The sequence below is a fragment of the Mesoplodon bidens genome, assembly GCF_964165515.1.
Source record: "Mesoplodon bidens genome assembly, chromosome: 4".
Taxonomy (NCBI): domain Eukaryota; kingdom Metazoa; phylum Chordata; class Mammalia; order Artiodactyla; family Ziphiidae; genus Mesoplodon; species Mesoplodon bidens.
The window spans coordinates 96685007-96707409 of NC_138160.1; the positions used below are offsets into that span (position 1 = coordinate 96685007).

General features: G+C 37.3%; 1 protein-coding gene across 2 annotated transcripts in view; it reads left to right on the forward strand.

Moving 5' to 3' along the window:
• The first annotated feature begins 1105 nt into the window (after positions 1 to 1105).
• The window catches only part of COMMD10 (COMM domain containing 10), a 176088-nt gene continuing 154790 nt past the window's right edge, over positions 1106 to 22403 (forward strand). For both annotated transcript variants that reach the window (XM_081233749.1, XM_081233750.1), the window contains exons 1-4: positions 1106 to 1190; positions 2598 to 2688; positions 11476 to 11586; positions 13845 to 14000. In XM_081233749.1, coding sequence (XP_081089875.1) covers positions 1150 to 1190; positions 2598 to 2688; positions 11476 to 11586; positions 13845 to 14000 — 399 coding nt within the window. In that variant the 5' untranslated portion in view covers positions 1106 to 1149. The remainder of the gene's footprint in view (positions 1191 to 2597; positions 2689 to 11475; positions 11587 to 13844; positions 14001 to 22403) is intronic.

The window sequence follows — 22403 nt, forward strand, 5'->3', positions numbered from 1 at the left end:
TTCATCCACTATCTTTTCATTCTCCAATGCCATTTTACTACCAAGGATTTTATTGCTTTCCATAGATGATTGCAATAGCGCCCTATCTGGCTTTCCTGCTTACCTCTTTCCCATCCAATAATCATTCTGCTTACAGTAATCTTCAACAAACAAACACAGTTCTCACAAAAATTTCTTTGCTTGAAAACACTTAATGGCTCCCCATTTCTCACCAGACTAAATGTACATGCCACAACCTATCATTCAAGGCTTCTTCAGGCCACCTGTCTCAGGAAGTTTTCCTGATCCAACCTCGGATGCCTTATCACTGTTCCCAGCTCTGAATCCCCTTAATGCACTACATGCTTTTCTCTAAGTGAGACAAAGGTATTTCTGAACCCGCGTTGTCTGTCTATTCTCCTGAGATGTCCTTAATTGCAGTCTCTGCGGCGATTCATCTCCTCTACTCCGCAGTACCTAGCTCAGTGCCCGACCACAAAGAAAGGCACAACGCACATTTGCCCATTTACCTGCTGGAAAACCTCAAGGGCAGGAATTTTGGTCTTTTGTATCCCGAGTGTCTAGCACAGTGCCTGGCACACAGTAGGTGCTCAAAGAACACTACTGAACGAATAAAAGTACAAAGAGCCCAGGCTCCGCGTGGGGCACTGTAGAGCTCCAGGGATGTAGATACAGGAAGGGCTGGTGGCGCAGGGCACAGGGTGGAGCTGGCCCTGGGCTCCTTCGGGGAGCGCGTTCCACCGCCTGCCCATTTGCAGCGCAGGCCAGACACCGCGGGCACAGCTTAAATTTTTTCTTCCAAAAAAAATATGTGTATATGTACGCACGCGTAAATGTATATGTTTATACACACACACACTACCTACATAATACATAAAAATAGCCACACCATATCCAGGTATGCGTATATATATAAAATAGGCAAATATGTACATATAAACAAATTAATATATGTACAGCCTTAACTCGGAACGGCGGGAGTGGCGGGGAGGACGACGGGGACGCCCCTTCGCCCCTCCAGGATCGCAGGACCGGAGCGGCGCGACCCCTGCGCGGCTTGAGCCTTACGGCTTGCCGTCCGCCGCTGCCGCCGCCATTGGTTGGACTCCAGGCAGCTGATCCTGGCGGCGGGCTTAGGGAGCTTTGAGGATGGCGGCGTCCGCGGCGCTGATTCTGCGGGAGAGCCCCAGGTATCCCCGGCTGAGCACGGGGGCAACGCGGGCAGGGCAGGCGTAAGGATGCTGCTGTCTGTCGCCGAGGCGCGGGTGGGGGCCCGGGACGGAGGGGCGGGCGCGGGGCTGGCAGAGTCGCAGCGCGGGCCCCGCGGGATTGCGCGAGACTGCGGGTGCCTCAACCTGCACGGTAGTTCACCTGCGTGGGCTTACAGTGGGCCTGGGCAGCTGAGGTCAGTACGACAGGGTGTGGTCAGTGTCACCGTTCCCCGAGGCTGTATCTCAGGTACCCAAGCCAACCTGGAGTAACACTGAAATCACGTGGAAGGTATTCCGTTTCCGTTTTCAGTTCTCTTTCAGACCTCCTGAGTATGAGAAAGTCTCCCATTGGTCCCGGATGGTCTTTAATACCTAACACGCGTTAATACACCTTTTCAATCAAGATACACTAGGCCTCAGGCCAGGAGTTTTGGCTTGTAACAGTATCTAGCCAGAATTTAGTAACATTGCTTTTGTTTTCATTTGATTTCTTTTGAGTTCATTTGTTTATTTAGTTCATTTCTATTTATGATAGGTAAGTAAGGTCGGCTGTCTATGGTGGTGAGGTAAAGTTATGTTTTAAAATAAAATTATTTAAGTAAAAGTGACTCCATTTAATGAAAAATAATAGTGCAGGTGGTGTGTGGATGCAGAAAAGTGCGGAAGTATACAGGCAAATAATTGAGGCTGGAGAATAACTGTGTCTAGATTGGAAAGGAGCCTTTTTGAAGAAGAGAGTTGTCATTTTGAAGTTTTTCCTTTTTTGATTACTTGAGTTCTGACAGCCAGTTCCTTTTCTCACCCCAGTGTCCTGGGTAACACATCACATCAGTAAACCATATTCAACGTGGTGCAGTAGAATTGTTCTTATCACATAATTTAAGTTGATTATTACCATTGAAACAGGGTTTAAAAACAGCTGTGTACTTAGTGTCCCCAAATGATAATGTATGTAGTTGTTTTTTTTTTTTTTTAACTCCATTACCTGGCATGCAGCAGTCTTTTCTTTCTATTTTTGGTGTAATTGCCAATTCCCTCCTCCCACTCTTCTCAAAGTTCTGTTTTGAGTTAAGTGGATACATAAACTTTCACTCCTAAATTAATACCATTCCCCACAGAGTGCAAGCTTCTCCTAGTCGTTTGCCTTGCCCAGAAGAAAGAGAAAATTTGCCAGATAGACCTTTTCAACAGAAATACTTTTGGGGGTATCTTTTGGAAACGTCCTGCCTTTGCTGGTCATCATCTGTTTTTCTTTATTTTACTCAGACTTACCTTGTAGCAAGCAGAGTTGTCGAAATGAAAACTTACAGACAGTTGTACTTACAATAACTACAGTACCACTTGGGGAAAACTCATTTTAAAACTTTGTTTTATGAATTTATTTAGCATGAAAAAAGCAGTGTCGCTGATAAATGAAATAGATATAGGAAGATTTCCACGATTGCTCACCCGAATTCTTCAAAAACTTCACCTGAAGGTTTGTATGTTTGTACTTCTATAGATTATAATATATTCTCGTGATTCCACTGCAACTCTAGGTTTCTACTTGAAGTACTTTTTGCGAGCCATTGTTCTCCAGCAGGTCCTCAGGAACACCGGGTCTCTAGAAAATTTGATAATATCCCACGGTCAAAAGTTTGGGAACTTCTGTCTTCATTCAAATTAATTTTTTTAAATCATGGAACTTTTCAGAGTATATTTTATGGTAGTGTTAATAGTAAATATTTAAGCGTGAATGTTGTGTGCAAAATTTTCCAAATGTGTTTGACCAGGGAACTGTTTTATCATGGTATTTATTTTGGGACCAAGGCTCTGTGGAACACGCTTTAGCACAATTCTGATATCATGATTTCATTCTTTGTCTTAAAAATAACTGTAGTTTTGCTATCAACCAGTATGTAATTTTTCATTTAATCTTTCTCTTCCACTTTTATTTTCAGGGTGTGGTTATCTTGGATATATTGATGCTTAGTAATTCATTACTTGGTTAACTTGCTAACATTACTTAGTTAACGTCTTTATCAGGTTAATAAAATTAATTCCACTCAACATGTGTTTAAGGAGTGCCCATTAACTGCTCTGCCTGGTGCAAAGTATCACCATTAAATGAGAACCCAGACTCTTACCTCTTCTTTTTCCTGGCCAGAGGCCAGTCCCAAAGCCCTGCCCTTTCTCCCTCTGAAGTATCTCTCAAATCCAAGTTCTCTTCGTAATCCTAGTTCAGACCCTTATTATTTCTCCCTTGGACTACAACAGTTACCTTCAAACTGGTACTGCTGTCTATAGTCTTCTGCCTTCTTATCACTTCTTCATGGTGCTGTTCCATTTATCTTTACAAATATTTTTTTCCTAAAAAAAAAAAAAAGTTGATCATATCTTTACAGTGTTCAAAGCCGTCAATGACTTTCCATTGCTCATGGGAAAAAGTTCATATTCCTTAACATTGTATTATAATAACGTTACAATATAGGTACAGTCTGTGTTTTCCCCACTTTGCCAGTGTTTCAGTTACCCTGGACTATGCTCTTTTACTGGAACGTACTGTGAACTTTTTCGACTTGGTGTCTGTAATATACTCTTTTCCTTACCTGAAATATCTTCCCTTCTTTAGTGAATAAACTATTCATCTTTCAAGGATTTGGCAGTCCTACTCTCAGCAGCTCATCCTCTCTTCTTTGCTTCTAAAACAGTTGGTTCATCCTCACCTCACTTTAGTACTACATCATAAGTATTTGTTTCATGATTGCAGAGTCTTTCTCTGACCTCGAATACTTTAAGTATCATGTCTTACTCATCTTTATATTTCTCACACTTGTTACATTGATAGTTATGCAGTTGGCACTCAATAGCTATTCTTGGAGTTCATTCTTTTCCTTGCCATGGGAAGCACAAAATGAATATAGGTTCTCTGAATTCCTGCCTATAAGGAATTTGTGATGTAGAAGGAGAAACAGGAGGAACAACCACAAAAACAATAGCAGCTACATTCTGTGGTGTTTGCTATTCACAGTTCCATTGCTCCCTCTGTGACCAGTGCTGTTCTAATGGCTTTGTGGTATTAACTCATCTGATCCTCACAGCACCCTTAGGAAGTAAGTACTGTTGTCATCCTTATTTTATCCATGAAGAAACTGAGATAGAGACCAGTTAAGTAATTTGCCCAAGGTCACACAGCTAGCTAGTAAGGCAGTCTGGCTCCAGAATCCATCCCTCTGACCCATTACAGTAAAGCTCAGGAAAGAGTGTGAAACGGTATATAAATCAGTCCAAAAGTGAATGATGCAGGCAGTTGATACAGAGTTTCTTTGATTGTCTGAGTTGGTGGCTGCCTTCTTTTTTATTTTTATTTTGTTTATTTTATTGTATTTTTCAATTGAAGTATAGTTGATTTAGAGTGTTGTGGGTGGCTGCCTTCTTAAACACATACAAAGTGATATGGGACACAAAACTCTTACATACATCTTTTGTTCTTCATACTGAGGTAGGATGGAACATCTGCAGGAAGCTCGTGACCCTCTGGAGTTTGTCTTTGACCCTCTGGAGTTGAGAAAACATTAATATCTATCTTAGAGTAACTGAATGGCCAGAGCATTCCACAGAGGTGTTTGAATGCTGTGCCTTCAGAGGTGGGGAGTGGAGGTGAGACGGTGTGGTTGTTGAGAGCTGAAGCAGCTGAGGACAGAAACATCTGTATTTGGTTACTTGCCTGCAGAAAGTCAGGAGAGAAAGTCAGGAAAGGGGCAACCCATCCCCACTCCCCCAGCCCGCCCAGACAGTTTTAGGGAATGTTCTTCCAGAGGGACTCCAGTTGTGATAAGGGCTCTTATCAAAGAGTTTGCAGCGATATCTCAGATCTGCCAGCTTTCTTTTATGTACTCTTGGTCTGTCAAGTTGGCCTTTGCCTTGGGACAAGCAGAGTCCTGAGAGTGGCGAAACCGCATGCAGGTAAGTTGGTGAAGAGGTTTAGGGATTTGGTTGCTATTCTTAATGTTATCAGCTTGACACTTTGATTTTACCAAGTTTGATCTGGTAAAATGGGATTGTGGGCAGAGGGTATCTCTTTTTGTCCAGACTGGTTCCTTGAAATCTCTAGTAGAAATAAACATGGGGAGAATAAGCTTAGGTATAGAATATGGGCATGCCTAAGTATGGGTCTGGGAGTCCTCTTTGAACTGGCCCTATTCCTGAGCAATCGTGGCATATAGGAATACTTGGGAATTTTGGGTGGTTTGTTACCAATGTGTGGAGGGTGCTGGTGGCATTTAATGCCCAGGAACTTTGGTTTTTTTAACTTTTTATATTATATTGGAGTATAGTTGATTAACAACGTTGTGTTAGTTTCATGTGTACAGCAGAGTGATTCAGTTATACATATATACAGATCTATTCTTTTTCAAATTCTTTTCCCATTTCGGTTGTTACATAATATTGAGCAGAGTTCCCTGTGCTGTACAGTAGGTCCTTGTTGGTTATCCATTTTAAATATAGGAGTGTGTACGTGTCAATCCCAATCTCCCTAACTATCCCTTCCCCCCTGGTAACCGTAAGTTCGTTTTCTAAGTCTGTGAGTCTGTTTCTGTTTTGTAAATAAGTTCACTTATATCTTTTTTTTAGATTCCACATATAAGCGATATCATTTGATACTTGTCTTTCTCTGTCTGACTTACTTCACTCAGTTTGACAATCTCCAGGTCCATCCATGTTGCTGCAAATGGCATTATTTCGTTCTTTTTAATGGCTGAGTAATATTCCATTGTATATGTGTACCTTTAAGTGTCTTGCAGTGAGTAGGACAATCCTGCACAAAGAATTGTCTCATCCTGCATGCTAATAGAGCCTGCATTGGGAAACACTGAAGGAAATCATAGTAACTTCCTTATCTGTGAACTTAAAAACAAACATTTGTGGCCTCTAAGTTTTAAAAATAGCTGTCACAACTCATGCAATTAAAAAAAAAAACCCTCATATACCTTGCTCCAGAGACCCTTAGGCCCTCCCACAAAGCCTATTGATGTTACTATGTTATATGTCTAGTTCTGCGAGATGAGGTGTCTGGATTTCTGGCCATGGCCGACTAGCAACAGCAAACTGGGGGGTGAAGGCACTCCTGTGATGGGGCATGTAGGCAGTTTCAAGAATCGACTGCTGGGTATAGATTGAAATGGAAGAATTATGAAAATCAGACACAAGAAATACAAAAGCAAAGAAATCTGAGGGTTTTTTCTGAAGTGAAAAATCATCAGTGTATCTTAGCAGTTCTTTAGGAAAGTAACTGCAGCACAGAACTTGGATGCTCATAATTATGATCTGACTTATTGCAAGAATCTAGTGTAATCCAATATACTTTGTTTACAGAAGTCTAGAATGGGTGCCGTACATTTCAGAAAGATTGCTTTTAAAAGTTTAAAATAAAAGTTCTTTTATTTGATAGATTGACTTGTGGGTACCACCATATTTCCTCATTATGACAGATAGAGAAGTCTCATTATATTAATATAAAGGACAGTCACAGATGTAAACCCCAGCATACAGAAATGCCTGAGGATTTTGTTATTGTTGTTGTTACAGTGTATGGAGGGTGTTGCTGGCATTTAATGCCCTGGGACTTTAAATGTCCTAATGATGTGCAGCACAGTCCTGTTCAAAGAAGAATTGGTCTCTGCTATGTGGACAAAAAAAGAAAAGAGTAGCTTATCTCTGAAAATGCATTTATTTTGTACTTAATATAAGCTGGAGGGCTTCTTACAACTTAGTTTATAGGTTAAAATGATATATATATATACATTTTAAATTATGGCATATGCAGACTACTAGGACCATGTGTTCTTCCATTGTGGTGTTGGTGTGTGTATGCCTGTGTATGTGAGTCAGAGCTTGAATTCCGGACCACAGGCCTCTCTCGTCTCTAAAGCCGTGCTCTGAGTTTTTAAAACCTAGTTGCCTTCATAATTATTTAGATAGTATACTGTCTTCATAGAATAGAAGATCTGTATAACTTTCTGAGGAATGTGACCTGATTTCAACTATATGTGGAATTAAGATGAGTTCACTCATCGTGCATGTTAAGAAAATAAATTCTTCAAAAAAAGAAAAAGTTGGAAGAATGGATTTTTTGATTTGTTCTTTTTTATGCCCTTAAAGTTCAAAATAGAGTGCTTAAGTGAAGTGTTTCAGTAACATTTTAAATTTCACAAATAGTTTATGAGTAAGTTTTTGTTTTAAGACATTTAAACAACATGGACGAACTGAAATGCCCCCCTTGGCTAACTCTTGCCCCTTCCTCCATCTTGATTCTCTCCTGTGTGAGTTATTTATTGCTGAATTGCAAATTTCCTCCAAATTTAGCAGATTAAACCAACAATAAACGTTTATTATCTCTCACCCTTCCTGTAAGTCAGGAATTTAGCAGTGGTTTGGCTGGGTGGTCCTGGCTTGGGGTTCTCATGAAACTGCTCTCAGATGTTGGTTAGGGCAGCTGGTACCTGAAGTTTTGACTGGGGTAGAGGATTTCCTTTTAACATGGCTAGATGGTGGCACCAGTTAGTTCCTTGTCACATGGGCCTTTGCTCCTGACATGGAAGTTGTCTTCTTCCAGAATGAGTGGTCCAAGAGAGGGAGGTGCTGTCCTTTTTATGACCTAGGCTTGGATATCACATACCTTCACTTTTACTATATTCTGCTGGTTCACTTTCACTATATTCTACTGGTTCTACTGGTTAGAAGTAAGTCAGTTAAGTCTGGCTCATATTCAGGGGAGAGGAAACTAGGCTCCATCTTTTGAACAGAGGAGTGTTAAAAGAATTTGCAGATATGATAAAACCACCACACCTCCCTAGAAGTAGTCTTTGTTGTCGATTTGGTTTTCATCTTTCCAGGTCTTTTTTTCAAGTATTAATAAATACAGATGTGCAAACATGTGCACGCATATATAAATAGAAATTTTTGATTTTTATATAAATGCGTTTATAAGTGGCATTATACTGTTTACCTTTTTAACTTATCACTTGTATCAAAGATCTTTCCATGTCAAGCCATACAGCAGTTATTCTTTTTAAATACTGTTTTTCCTTTCTGCCTGTATATATATATTTATGGCATATGCTTTTTAAATACATAGAAAAAATTAACATCCATTTTCCATTTAAAATATAAGTTTCGGGCTTCCCTGGTGGCGCAGTGGTTGAGAGTCCGCCTGCTGATGCAGGGGACACGGGTTCGTGCCCTGGTCCGGGAAGATCCCACACGCCGCGGAGCGGCTGGGCCCGTGAGCCATGGCCGCTGAGCCTGTGCATCTGGAGCCTGTGCTCCGCAATAGGAGAGGCCACAACAGTGAGAGGCCCGTGTACCGCAAAAAAAAAAATAAATAAATAAAATTTAAGTTTCTTGGACACTTGCTCTCTAATTTTATAAACATGGGCCTTAAATTTTTCCCACTGAGAGGGTAAAAACGAATATATCTCCTTTACTTTCTCTTCAACACCCATATATGTGTGGGTTACTTTTGGTACCTAGGAAGAAGTTAACCTGCTGCTGTCTGGAAGCAAATAGAGTGACTTACATTTAATATTGATCTACCCAGGGTCGTTGCTGGAGCAAGATATTGACTATGGATTTGGAACTTTGTTTCATGGCTGTATTTTATTCTCCATTTGTTGTTCTGCTCACATATTTTAAGCGCCACCTTATTTTAAGGGTGCACGTTTCATGTACCAGTGTATGGGGGGAGATACATGTTCCCTTGTCCCCCTTCACTCCAAACCACTTAATTAATATGATGCCCTTGAAGATCTTGAGAATGTCCCTTTTCTTGCTTTTTTTTAAACAATGTCTCGGGACTTCCCTGGCGGTCCAGTGGTTAAGAATCTGCCTTCCAATGCAGGGGAAGTGGGTTCGATCCCTGGTCGGGGAGCTAAGATCCCACATGCCTCATGGCCAAAAAACCAAAACATAAAGCAGAAGCAGTATTGTAACAAATTCAATAAAGACTTTCAAAATTGTCCACATCAAAAAAAAAATCTTAAAAAAAAAAGAAGTCTCACTTTCTTGTACATATTGAGGACACTAAGTTTATTTTTCTATGTGCTCAATCACTATTTTTATTTTGTCAAAATATCTCATTGGTGTATATTTAAAGGAATCAGATCGACAAACTTGGAAGTTAAATTGTACATATCCATTGAATTTAGTGCAACATGTGGTTCATTGATTGTACATGAGTAATATTGTTATTCTCTCCCTCATATTGATAAAGTCTGGTACTGTAGGTCATTATTTCAAGAAGGTGTATGGTAGTCACAGAAATTCTGGAACTTTAAAATCAAAACATTGCTCTTGAGGTAAGTGATTGGCATTTTGGCCAAATTGGGTTCATGCTTTTCTCAGTCATAAAACAGGTAGTAGATGCTGGGAGTTCTGGTGACTAGCCTCCCCAAACCAAAAATATGCCAGCTTAGAGTTCTAATGCTGCTTCACTTGAGCAATTGTAAAGTTGTACCTCATCCTAAGCTGTTGAGGCATGGACTTCTGAAACTTCTCCATGTAGCAGTTGGGGAGAGGCAGCAACAGGGAAAGTTGTTTTTGGTATGTGTAGATAAAGTATTTTTATTTGAAAGCAGTTCTAATAGTGTATATTTTTCATACTTGAAAAACCAGTCTTTAGATCAAGGAGATTATTTTGAAAATGAAAGGAGACTAGCCAGAACTTATACTCAGATGGCTAACTTCTTTCTTTCATATATTGCTTATAAAAGTAATGTGTGTTATGTGTAAGTTTTGGAAAATATTAAAATTATCAAAAAGACTTAATTTCTCGCTTTATATATGCTTTTATAATAATCCATACTTTTGCAGAACTCATTAAAAAGGGAAGTTATTGGAACAGTTATTTGTTTTTAATTTGTCTTTCTAACTAGAGGATAGTACTCCTGAGGACATAAACTGTCTATGTAGCACATAATAAGTACTCAGTAAATATATATATATATGTGTATGTGTATATATATATATGTATATTTTTTGTACTTCTGCAGTATCAGTTGTGATTTCTCCTCTTTCATTTCTTATTTTGTTTATTTGGGTCTTCTCTCTTTTCTTCTTAGTGAGCCTGGCCAGAGGTTTGTCAATTTTGTTTACCCTTTCAAAGAACCAGCTCTTGGTTTTATTGATTTTTTTTCTATTGTTTTTTTAATCTCTATTTTATTTATTTCCTCTCTGACCTTTATTAGCTCTTTCCTTCTTCTGAATTTAGGTTTTGTTTGTTTTTCTTTTTCTAATTCTTTTAGGTGGTGGGTTAGATTGTTTGAGATTTTTTTTGTTTCTTAAAGAAAGCCTGTATCACTGTAAATTTCCCTCTAAGAATTGATTTTGCTGCATCCCATAACCCATTGACATTTAATAAAATAATCCTAAGGGTTAAACTAGTTGCCACCTCTCTATCTGATGGGAATCCTGGTGCTAGGTAATGGAGGATGTAGATAAAGGTTCTCAAGGTTAACAGTTTTTATCTGTTTAATGCTTCCAGGGTAGTCTCCCTCTTATTAAATGCCTACAGAGGCTTAGGGCTAGGTAAGGTCATATACTGGCAGAGGTTTTGGGGTGAGTTGGGGGGAGGAAAGAGCTACCAAAGGAAAGGAGCCCCCAGGTATTTTCTATCTTAAAATGCTGTTCTCTTAAATGGAGATTTTGCTTTGGGCTCTTAGAAGAGTTACTGGGGCCCGTTATAATTGGATAGTATTATTACAGAGAAGGTGTTCCCCCACCAATGTTTTTTTTTTATTTTCTTTCTTAATTTTTATTTTATACTGGAAAATAGTTGATTATAATGTTGTGAGTAAAGATGGAGATTACTATTAATTATTGTTAACATTTTGGGGTTTTACCTTGTAGTATTGTTTTTTCTAAATGTCCATTGTTAAAAAAATTTTTTTTATACAGCAGGTTCTTTTTAGTTATCCATTTTATACATAATAGTGTATATGTTAAATGTCCATCGTTTATGTTATTTACCATTATTTTCCACCTCCTATAAATCATAGAATTGAAAATACTGGGGTTTTTTAATGAAATTTATTTGGCAAGAGCCAGGTAATGAACTGTACTATGATTTTAAGATATTGAAATTTACAGACACATCAGTTTCTTTCTAGGATGGATTTACTTTCTTTCTTTCAAGTTCTCATTGTCATATGAATAAATGAATTTTCTGTTGAGTATCTGAGTTTTGAATACCTGAGTGTATGCTAATAGATTGCTTTCTGTGTTGTAGGTTGAGAATAGTTTCAGTGAAGAAGAGGAAGAAAAACTTCAAGCTGCATTTTCTCTGGAGAGACAAGATCTTCACCTAGTTCTTGAAACAATATCTTTTATTTTAGAACAGGTATTTTTATCGCCCCAAACTTCCTAACCATGGTTTGTTTACTACATGTTTGCATTGCTGTGATATCTATAACATTTTATCTTATTTTTCTCAAGTATACAGATGGAAGCTATGAATATGTTTTATCAAACAATTTTGATGTAGTAAAAAAATTTTGAATGTGTGATTTTTTTCCATGGTATTGCGTTCTACTAAAACAGTCTTAGTGTTGAGCAGCATGAGTAAAGTATTTGACAATATGAATCAAAATTTCGTTGACTTGAGACCGTTAAAAAAGATTCAAATTTATTGTTACTTGGTATAATAATTTGGAAAAATGATTTGGGAAAATGAACACATTTTATTTAAGAAATTTAATAAATGATTTTGGAGGATTTATTTGACTAGGTTGATAAATAAAACATTTAGAAAAGAAATATTTGTCAAAGGACCTTTTGTCATACTATTTCTTCCTACTGAGCTGTTCTTCTGCATCCCTTCTTTACATGTAAATTCAGTTCATTGTTCAAGTTCATTGTTCTGTTCAAATCACATCTCCTCCCACTGCAGCCTTGACCCCTTATACTTGCAATCCTCCCCTTATTTGGATTCCTTTTATGCTTGGCTCATCATGGTAGAGCACATTGTTAGTCTTTTCATTATTTCATGTATGTCAGTTGTGTCTCCTTCACTAGGTTTTGAATTTGTATGGGGCCAGGATCACATTTTCTGTGCATCTTATGTAAATGTAGCACATTGCTGGGCTAAAAATAAATTCTTTTTTTTAACATCTTTATCAGAGTGTAATTGCTTTACGATGTTGGGTTAGTTTCTGCTGTATAACAAAGTGAATCAGCTATACGTATACATACATCCCCATATCCCCTCCCTCTTGCGTCTCCCTCCCACCCTCCCTATCCCACCCCGCTAGGTGGTCACAAAGGACTGAGCTGATCTCCCTGTGCTATGCAGCTGCTTCCCACTAGCTATTTTACACTTGGTAGTGTATATATGTCAATGTTACTCTCTCACTTTGTCCCAGCTTACCCTTCCCCCTCCCCATGTCCTCGAGTCCATTCTCTATGTCTGCGTCTTTATTCCTGTCCTGCCCCTAGGTTCATCAGAACCTTTTTTTTTTTTTTAGATTCCATATATATGGGTTAGCATACGGTATTTGTTTTTCTCTTTCTGACTTACTTCGCTCTGTATGACAGACTCTAGGTCCATCCTCCTCACTACAAATAACTCAATTTTGTTTCTTTTTATGGCTGAGTAATAGTCCATTGTATGTATGTGCCACATCTTCTTTATCCATTCATCTGTCGATGGACACTTAGGTTGCTTCCATGTCCTGGCTATTGTAAATAGTGCTGCAATGAACATTGTGGTACATGACTCTTTTTGAATTACGGTTTTCTCAGGGTATGTGCCCAGTAGTGGGACTGCTGGGTCATATGGTAGTTCTATTTGTAGTTTTTTAAGGAACCTCCATACTGTTCTCCATAGTGGCTATGAAAATAGATTCTTAATAAATTCCTGTTGTTTGATTAAGTAGAATACTTGTGAAATAAAAGTTTATTTCACAATAAACAATACTGTAGGTTTCTGGGCATTCTAGTGAATAGATACCATTAGGAGGACAAGCTGCTAGGCATCTACTACATGCAGCCTTATACAGATTACAGATCATAAAGATGATTATGGTTCTTATCCTTGGTGAACCTTCAGTAGAAGAAAAGGATAACTGAATAGGGCAGAGCAGCCTGGGGTTTATGAGGAAGTTTTTTCAGAATAATGTAAAAAACAACAGGTATCACCATGAAAAAGGTTTTTCAATTTTTTATTATATATTATCTAGGAAGTTGGTAGATGAACGTGGTTTTGAGAAAGTGTTTCTTGGAAAAATGTTGATAGTTGGGAAACAAAACCACTGTGTACTTATTTGAAATAATGAAGTGAAATAAGGAAATGAACTTTTAATTAGGATACCATTTACATAGCCAAAGCAAAGAAGTTTTTCTGTTAAGTAGATTTAGTATTACTTAAACTACAGGCAAAAATGAAGCAGTTTAGCTTGAATAATTTAGGCCATTTAATTCTGAATCTTCCAGCCCTTGGTTGAGTATATTATTATTTGTAAAATAATAAAACAATCTCTGCAGCAGAAATATGAAATTTTCTAAATTTAAATCATTTAAAATAATGTTGTATTTGATTACAGTTCAAGGTCTCTGTATGAACAGTAGGGATATATATAATTTTTTTTTCTTCTTTTATAGGCAGTATATTACAGTGTGAAGCCAGCAGCTTTGCAGCAGCAATTAGAGAACATTCATCTTAGACAAGACAAAGCAGAAGCATTTGTCAATGCTTGGTCTTCTATGGGTCAAGAAACAATTGAAAAATTCAGGCAGAGGATTCTTGCACCCCACAAGGTATAGTGTATACTACTCAAAAGATATTTTTCAATATGTATGTATGGCATAAATTATTATATCTGAAAAAATCCACTCTCCTCTTCTATTTTCTGGAAATATTTGTGATTAGTGTTTTTTTGCATTTTCACCAGCATTATATGAGCGTTCCAGTAGTTCCAAATCCTTGTCAGCTCTTGGTATTGTCAGTTGTCTGTATTAAAGCTATTCTGTTAGGTTTTGTAATGATATCTTGTGTTTTTAATTTACATTTCCCTAATAACAGATTATGATGATTATCTTTTTATGTACTTACTTGCCATCCATATGTCTCCTTTGGTGAAGTGTCTGTTCAGATCTTTTGTCTAACTGTATTTCCACACTGTGACAGATAATTATAGTAATATAAAGGACAATTAGAAGTGTAAATCCCAGCATATAGAAATGCATGGGTTTTGTTTTTGTTCTTGTGTTTTTGGTTGTTAAAATTTATAGAAGGTGTTTGTTTTCTTTCTGTTGAGTTTTGTGAATCTTTTGAGTCCTTTGTCAGATATATGATTTGCAGATATTTTCTCTTAGTCTGTAGCTTTCCTTTTTAGTTTCTAACAGTGTCTTTTGCAAAGTAAAACCTTTAAAATCTGATCAAGTTTGATTTATCATTTTTTTCTTTTGTTGATACTGCCTTTGGTTTTGTATCTAAGAATTTGTAGCTTAATGCAATGTCACAAACTTTTGTTTTCTTCTAAGTGTTTTATAGTTTGTGTTTTACATGTAAGTCTAACATCCAGTTTGGGTTAATTTTATATAAGCCATGAGGTACAGGTCCAAGTTGGTTTTTTTTTTCTGATATGGATGTTCATTTGTTTCAGCATAATTATTGATAACATCCTTTTGTTATTGAATTGCCTTAGCCCCTTTGTCAAAAATCGTTTGACATATTTGTGTATCTCTTTCTAGATTCTCTTTTTGGTTTCATTTATCTATTTGTCTATCTTTATGCCAATATCATGCTGCTTTAATTACTGTAGCTTTGTAGTAAGTCTTAAAATCAAGTATTGTTAATCTGCTGACTTTGTTCTTTTTAATAACTGTTTTGGCTATTCTAGTTTCTTTACCTTTTAATACAAATTTGAAAACCAGGTTTCTTAATATCTGCAAAAAATCCTTTAATTTATAGGTCACTTTGTAGATAAATGACTTCTTAACAGTATTGAGTATATCTCCATTTATTTAGGTCTTGTTTGATTTCTTATATCAGTGTTTTTCATTTTTCAGCATATTTTGTTAGATTTGAACACTCTTAACCTAAGTTATTTTTTGTAGTTGTTGTAAATGGTACTGGTTTTAAAATTTTGGTTTCTAGTTGTTTACTGCTAGTATATAGAAACACAATTGATTTTTATATATTGATATTGTATTCAAGACCTTGGTAAACTCACTAATTAGTTATAGCAGTTTTTTTGGTGGTTTTCCTTGTGATTTTCTTTGTAGGAAGTCAGATTGTTCATGAATATAGAGATAGTTTTATTTCTTCCTTTTCAGTTTGTTCAGCTTTTGTTTTTCCTGCCTTACTATACTGACTAGAACTTCTAATATGATGTTGAATAAGATTGGTAAGTTTGAACATCACGCTTTGTTCCCAGTTTTAGAGAGGAGGCATTCAGTCTCTCATCATTAAGTAAGATGCTGGGGACTTCCCTGGTAGTCCAGTGGTTAAGACTCCTCGCTTCCACGGCAGGGGCACAGGTTCAATCCCTGGTCAGGGAGTTAAGATCCTGCATGCTGGGTGGTACGGCAAAAATATTAAAAAGAGAGTAGGATGGTGGTTACCAGGGGCTGGGGCTGGGGTAGGGAAATGGAGGCAATGTTGTTCAAAGAATACAAATTTCAAGTTATAAGATGAATAAATTCTGGGGATCTAATGTATAAAATAGAAACAAAAAGATGCTAGCTATGGGTTTTTAGAAAATGCCCCTGTATTGTTTTCATTTCTCTCTCTTTTTTTTAACTCTACATTCTAAGAGCTCTCAAGTGTCCTCCACATCACAGCTTCATTTTTCATTTTAATTTCTGCTTTTTCCTGTACCCTGTACAGATTTTAAGTTTTCCATTTATTTATCCCTAAAATTTTTTTAACCATCACCATTAAAAAAAAAAGTCTCCACTTGCCTTTGAATATTTGCCTATTTTTTATATTTATATAATTTTCTTCTGTTTTTTTCTTGCATTTATATAAGTACAGTATACTTGTATAGTTAAAAATATTTCTTTTTTCACCTCTAATAGTAAGTCATTTTTTATTGTTTTCTGGATGATAGTTTGTTGCTTTTTTAAAAGTAATATTTCTGGGGCTTCCCTGGTGGCGCAGTGGTTAAGAGTCTGCCTGCCAATGCAGGGGACCCGGGTTCAAGCCCTGGTCTGGGAAGATCCCACATGCCGCAGAGCAGCTAGACCCGTGCACCACAACTACTGAGCCTGCACTCTAGAGCCTGTGAGCCACAACTACTGAAGCCCGTGTGCCTAGAGCCCGTGCTTCGCAACAAGAGAAGCCACTGCAATGAGAAGCCCGTGCACCGCAACGAAGAGTAGTCCCCACTCGCCACAACTAGAGAAAGCCCACGCGTCGCGGTGAGGACCCAACGCAGCCAAAAATAAAATAAATAAATAAATAAATTTTAAAAAGTAATATTTCTTCCTTATGTTGTATTACATTAACTTCTGTTTAAGAAGTAGTTTGGGGCTTCCCTGGTGGCGCAGTGGTTGAGAGTCCGCCTGCCGATGCAGGGGACACGGGTTCGTGCCCCTATCCCGGAAGATCCCACATGCCGCGGAGCGGCTGGGCCCGCGAGCCATGGCCGCGGAGCCTGTGTGTCCGGAGCCTGTGCTCCGCAACGGGAGAGGCCACAGAAGTGAGAGGCCCGCGTACAGCAAAAAAAAAAAAAAAAAAAAAAAAAAAAAAAAAAAGAAGTAGTTTGATCAGTTGTCATATAAAATGCAAAAAAGTAGTTGGATATGATTAATTGGTCCCTACGACACTGGTTCCTTGAGAATGTAGGAAATTATCTTTTGCCAATACAGAGTATATGAGAGGGTAGCTAATACATTTTTATTTTTATTTATTTATTTATTTTTTGCGGTACGCAGGCCTCTCACTGCTGCGGCCTCTCCCGTTGCGGAGCACAGGCTCCGGACGCGCAGGCTCAGCGGCCATGGACCACGGGCCCAGCCGCTCTGCGGCATGCGGGATCCTCCCGGACCGGGGCACGAACCAGTGTCCCCTGCATCGGCAGGCGGACTCTCAACCACTGCGCCACCAGGGAAGCCCTAATACATTTTTAATACCTTAAATGCTAATTAAGATCATATAATAATAGCAAACATTTCTTGTGTTTACGGTGGGCCAAAAACTCTACTAAGTGCATTATATCTTGTAAGATCCATTAATAGTTCTAGTTTATATTTAAAATTAAACTGAGGATTAGAGAGATTAAATATCTGGTCCATGGTCATGCAGCTAAATAAGTGGTAGAGTTGGGATTTAACAAAGTAGTTACACTCCTAAGCCACTGTGCTATACTACCACCTAAATGTTAGCAGCAGAATTTTTCTGTGTCAGGCATTATGCATGGTGGTTTACATAGTTTGTGTGTGTGTGTATACGTGTGTGTGTGTTTTATATCTTTGAAAAAGAAATAAAACTTTCTAAAGTGTACCTTTACCGTGTTAACCCAAGTGGTCCATGATGAAGGTGAGGTGGGAATCAGATTGGGCTCTCTCTCTCTCTTTTTTTAAAAAATTTTATTTATTTATTTTTTGGCTGCATTGGGTCTTCGTTGCTACATGCAGGCTTTCTCTAGTTGTGGTGAGTGGGGGCTACTCTTCGTTGCGGTACGTGGGCTTCTCATTGAGGTGGCTTCTCGTTGCAGAGCACGGGGTCTAGGTGCGTGGGCTTCAGTAGTTGTGGCATGCAGGCTCAGTAGTTGTGGCACACGGTCTCTAGAGCGCAGGCTCAGTAGTTGTGGCACACGGGCTTTAGTTGCCCCGTGGCATGTGGGATCTTCCCAGACCAGGGCTTGAACCCGTGTCCCCTGCATTGGCAGGCAGATTCTCAACTGCTGCACCACTAGGGAAGTCCGAGATTGGTCTTTCTCTTAATTGAGCCTTGTTCCTTTTATGTCATGGTACCTCTGGCAACTATAATGTTATCTTCCTTTTTTGCCCTGATGACTGTTACAATATGGTGACTAAAATAGCTGTGGATGAAAATAGATCATGTCATTTAAATTGTAACAAAAATATATGGCAGTGATTTATTATATAATGAACAAAAGTTGTATTTGCAGTGACTGTTTTACAGTCATTTAGAGGTTAACATAAACTGTGTGGTGCTTGCAGTGGAACATCTGTGTAAGTAATTCTGAATTCAAAGAGGGTCAGATTCAATTAAATAACAAGTTAAAAAATCAGAAGGAACTTATTTTTAATTAAGTTTTTAAAAACACCTCTTTTTAATCTTCTATTATTTAAATCTAATAAGTGAGAGGCAGATTGAAAATTGATTGGATAGCTTTTTACAGGATATGATTGAAGGGATTTAAAAATTTTATCCTGTCTCACTTTTTCTTTTTTTAAATACACTTTATCTTAACCTCTTTGGACACTGAAATGTTACCACTGCTTATTAGAATTAGTAGTCTTCCCTCTTTTATCAGTGTTGACTGTTAGCAGTGTCCTTCTAACAGGGTTTTCTGTTTGATTTTTGTTAAAATGCCTGTGTGGTTACAACATTTATTAAATTATGAATACCCTTTCAGACAGACCTTGAATACTATGTTTAATTTTACTCCTAAAATTCTGGTTAGAGTTCCTTTATGTATATTCCTGCTATACAAAATGTAAAAACTTATATGTTAAATATTACTGACATATTGATAATCTCTTTTTTTCTGAGACCTTAAGGAAAAGAATTGTGTTTTTTTTATATGATATTTTTTCTAAAATATTTTTACATTTGAAGTTCACCCTATTCCTCAGTAACATATGATTATGAGAAATATACATAAGGCATATTTTTAGCACTCTGAGTAGCCTGCTCTTTAAAGGTTACTGATTCCTTTACTGATTCCTTTTCTTAAAATGTACTTGTATGTTTGTTAGGAAGATTTTAAAGATAAAGGTGACAGTTGTATTTGTTTTGAATGCTCAAAATGTGTGTATTGTGATTTCGTCCTATTAAGAGTGTTCTTAATTTTACCAGTTACATAGCAAATTTATTATTTCATTATGTAGTGAAAATTCATCATGTCTCATATGTTCTTGAGAAGCCTGCATTTAAAAATGGATGACTAACGTTCTTAAGATAATAATGTTCCTAAACAGTCTTTTAAAAAAATCCTCTTTAAGCCATTATAATAAGATTTACTTTATTGTTAAGTGTAACAACTAATTGTTTGCTTCATTAACTGTTAAATATCTGTCTTTTATATGTAATATAAGAAATTTAGATTTGACATTTTTAAACCTTAGTGTATTCTTTTGTTTTATTATTTTCTTTTATATTCTAATTTCATTTCTTTTGGAATTCTAAGGATGGATGAATGGCTTTATTAAAAAGAGAACAGAAAAAGCATACTTCATATAGATAAATCTAAATACGTAACTATGAATACATATCTGAGTGCTTTTTCAAGATTTAAACGCTTCTTAACATTATCATCTGCATTTATAGGAAAGGTATTTTGTTATAATTATATCCATATACAAGTCAAATTTCTGCCTCATTTGTTGCGTTAGTTGTTGGCATGTTAAGAATGAAGTGAAATGAAGATGGTATGTTAAGAATGAAGTGAAAGCCAAGTTTTTCCATATGCTGGAATTGACTGAATGTAAATGTTTGTGAGGTTTAAATGCTGTTATATTCATTTACTGTTTTTTTATTGAAATATAATTTACCTGCAGAAAATGCAGAGATTTTAAGTGTGCTCAGTTTGATGAATTTTAGAAATTATATATACCCATTTAATCATTCTCCTTAACAAAATAGAGAAAATTTTCATCACCTGGAAAGTGCCCAGTTTTAATTCCCTCCACCTTCATACTCAAATTTCCATCACTGTAGGTTGTTTTTTTTTCTGTTCGTAGAGTTAATATAAATGAACTCAAATAAAAGTGTCTGTCTACTGTCTCTCAACATAGTGTTTTTTTGGATTCATTCATGTTACTTGTATCAGCAATTCTTTTGTTGCTGAGTAATATTTCCTTGTATGAAAATAACACAATTTGTTTATCTGTACTCCTCTTGATAGACTTTTGGGTTGTTTCCAGTTTCTGGCTATTAGGAATAAGACTGCTATTTGACATTTGTGTACAAGTCTTTTTGTGGACATATGTTTTTATTTCCCTTGAGTAAGTGTCTAGCAATGGGATTGCTGACCCCTTAAGCCAAATCTTAGGCTTTGTATTTGAGTTTTAGCCAGTCCATGCTGCACGGATTGGGAAAAAGTCATATAAATGTAAAAAGTCATATAATTGTGAATCTGTCACCTTGTGTGGTTCCCTTCTTTTACGAATCTGTCACCTTGTGTGGATCCCTTCCCTTTAACTTCTTCTGCTTTTAGTCATTCTCCAATGCCTTCAAATCACTGTTTTTAAAATATTTTGTTTAGAGGTTATACTTTTTTTTTTTTTGCAGTACGTGGGCCTCTCACTGCTGTGGCCTCTCCCACTGTGGAGCACAGGCTCCGGACGTGCAGGCTCAGTGGCCATGGCTCACGGGCCCAGCTGCTCCGCGGCATGTGGGATCTTCCCGGACCGGGGCACGAACCCATGTCCCCTGCATCGGCAGGCAGACTCTCAACCACTGCGCTACCAGGGAAGCCCTAGAAATCATACTTTTTATTTGCAAGGGAAGTTGATGTGATATAAACTACTTCCTACCATCATCAGATTAGGAACTCTAAAAGTGCTTCTTTTAAATTGTAAGTCTTATTCTGTCCTTGCTCCAGATCCACCAAGTCTTTCCGTGTTGTTTATAATGGAAGTCAAAGTTCTTACAATTGCCTTTAAGACCCTACATGATCAGTAACCCCTTTTGGTCCACTATCTTGTTGACCTCGACCTGGCTCACTTTGGATAATTCTATTCTCTTTACCTCAGGAACTCTTGGATGTTCATGTGGTTGGCTTCCTTATCTTTTTCAGCTCTTTGTGCAAATATCATACTTATCAGTGAGCCTTGCTGTAATCATCATAGTGAAAAGTGCTTCCGCCTCTATGGTACATTCTTACTTCGTTTTTCTCTATAATACTTATTATTCTTATCTGGCTTTCTATATATTCTACATGTTCATTTTTTTAAATTGTCTGTCTCTACTACTAAACTATAAACTCCACAAGGGCAGGAATTTTTGTCTGTTTTGTTCACTACTATATTTTCACTACTTTAAATGGCCCCTGGTAGATAGTGTGTTCTCAAAAAATAGTTGTTGATTAAATAAATGCACAATATTCCTACTTTACTAATTGTGCTATTTTGAGGTTCAGTTTATAGGGTTTTCTTATAAAGAGGGATATTTGTGTTTATTGGTGTTAGAAACAAAAGTAAAGAGAGGAGGGTATGGATTATATTTTGTATTTCCTAGTGTTCTTTTGTGTTTTCATTTTGGTTGTACTTTAAGCCTTTTGAGGTTCATTTATTTCATGACTCGAGTTTTGCTGGAATACTAGATTCAGTCATTTACATTTTTCCTCTTTGAAAGTGGGAATATGTATAATAAGAATTGCTTTAGCTTGAAATGGAAATTCTCCAGGGGAAAAAAGGTGATGTCATTAGCTGTTGATGCAGCAATCAATTTAAAGAACTTTAGATCTTAGAGACCCTTAATCAATCTAATTTGAAGTAGAAATGTATTTTCTGCTTTATAAATAATTGACTAAAACCAGACCATTAACAAATTAAATAAAGATTTTACCAGTGCCAAAGAACTGTGCTGTTAGCATAATTACTCTTATGTCATAGTAGTCAAAGATGTGCACTTGCTAAATAGAATTGATGTACTTTTTCAGAGTGTTGTCAACTGTGAGAGCATTAGCTGAATGACATTTCGGTGTCCTCAAACTTGTACTATGGTCTTCATATATTCATGGTATGCAGAGGTGGTAAGGAGTCTGAAGGATGATTCATTGATGTTTTCCCTCATCACTTTATAACTTGGATATGAAGACCAATTAGGTATTTTGGCCAAGTCCGTGGGTCAAGGAGTATAATTTTAAGTTTCACGCCACCCTAGCAAGGACACTAGGTTGACTTTTGTGGCATCTAAACTTGAGGGTATAGGTTAGAGAGTATCCCTAAGTTGTGATATTTGTAATAAAGCATTTATACCTCTTGTAATGTGGATACTGTATTGCATAATAGTCATCTCTG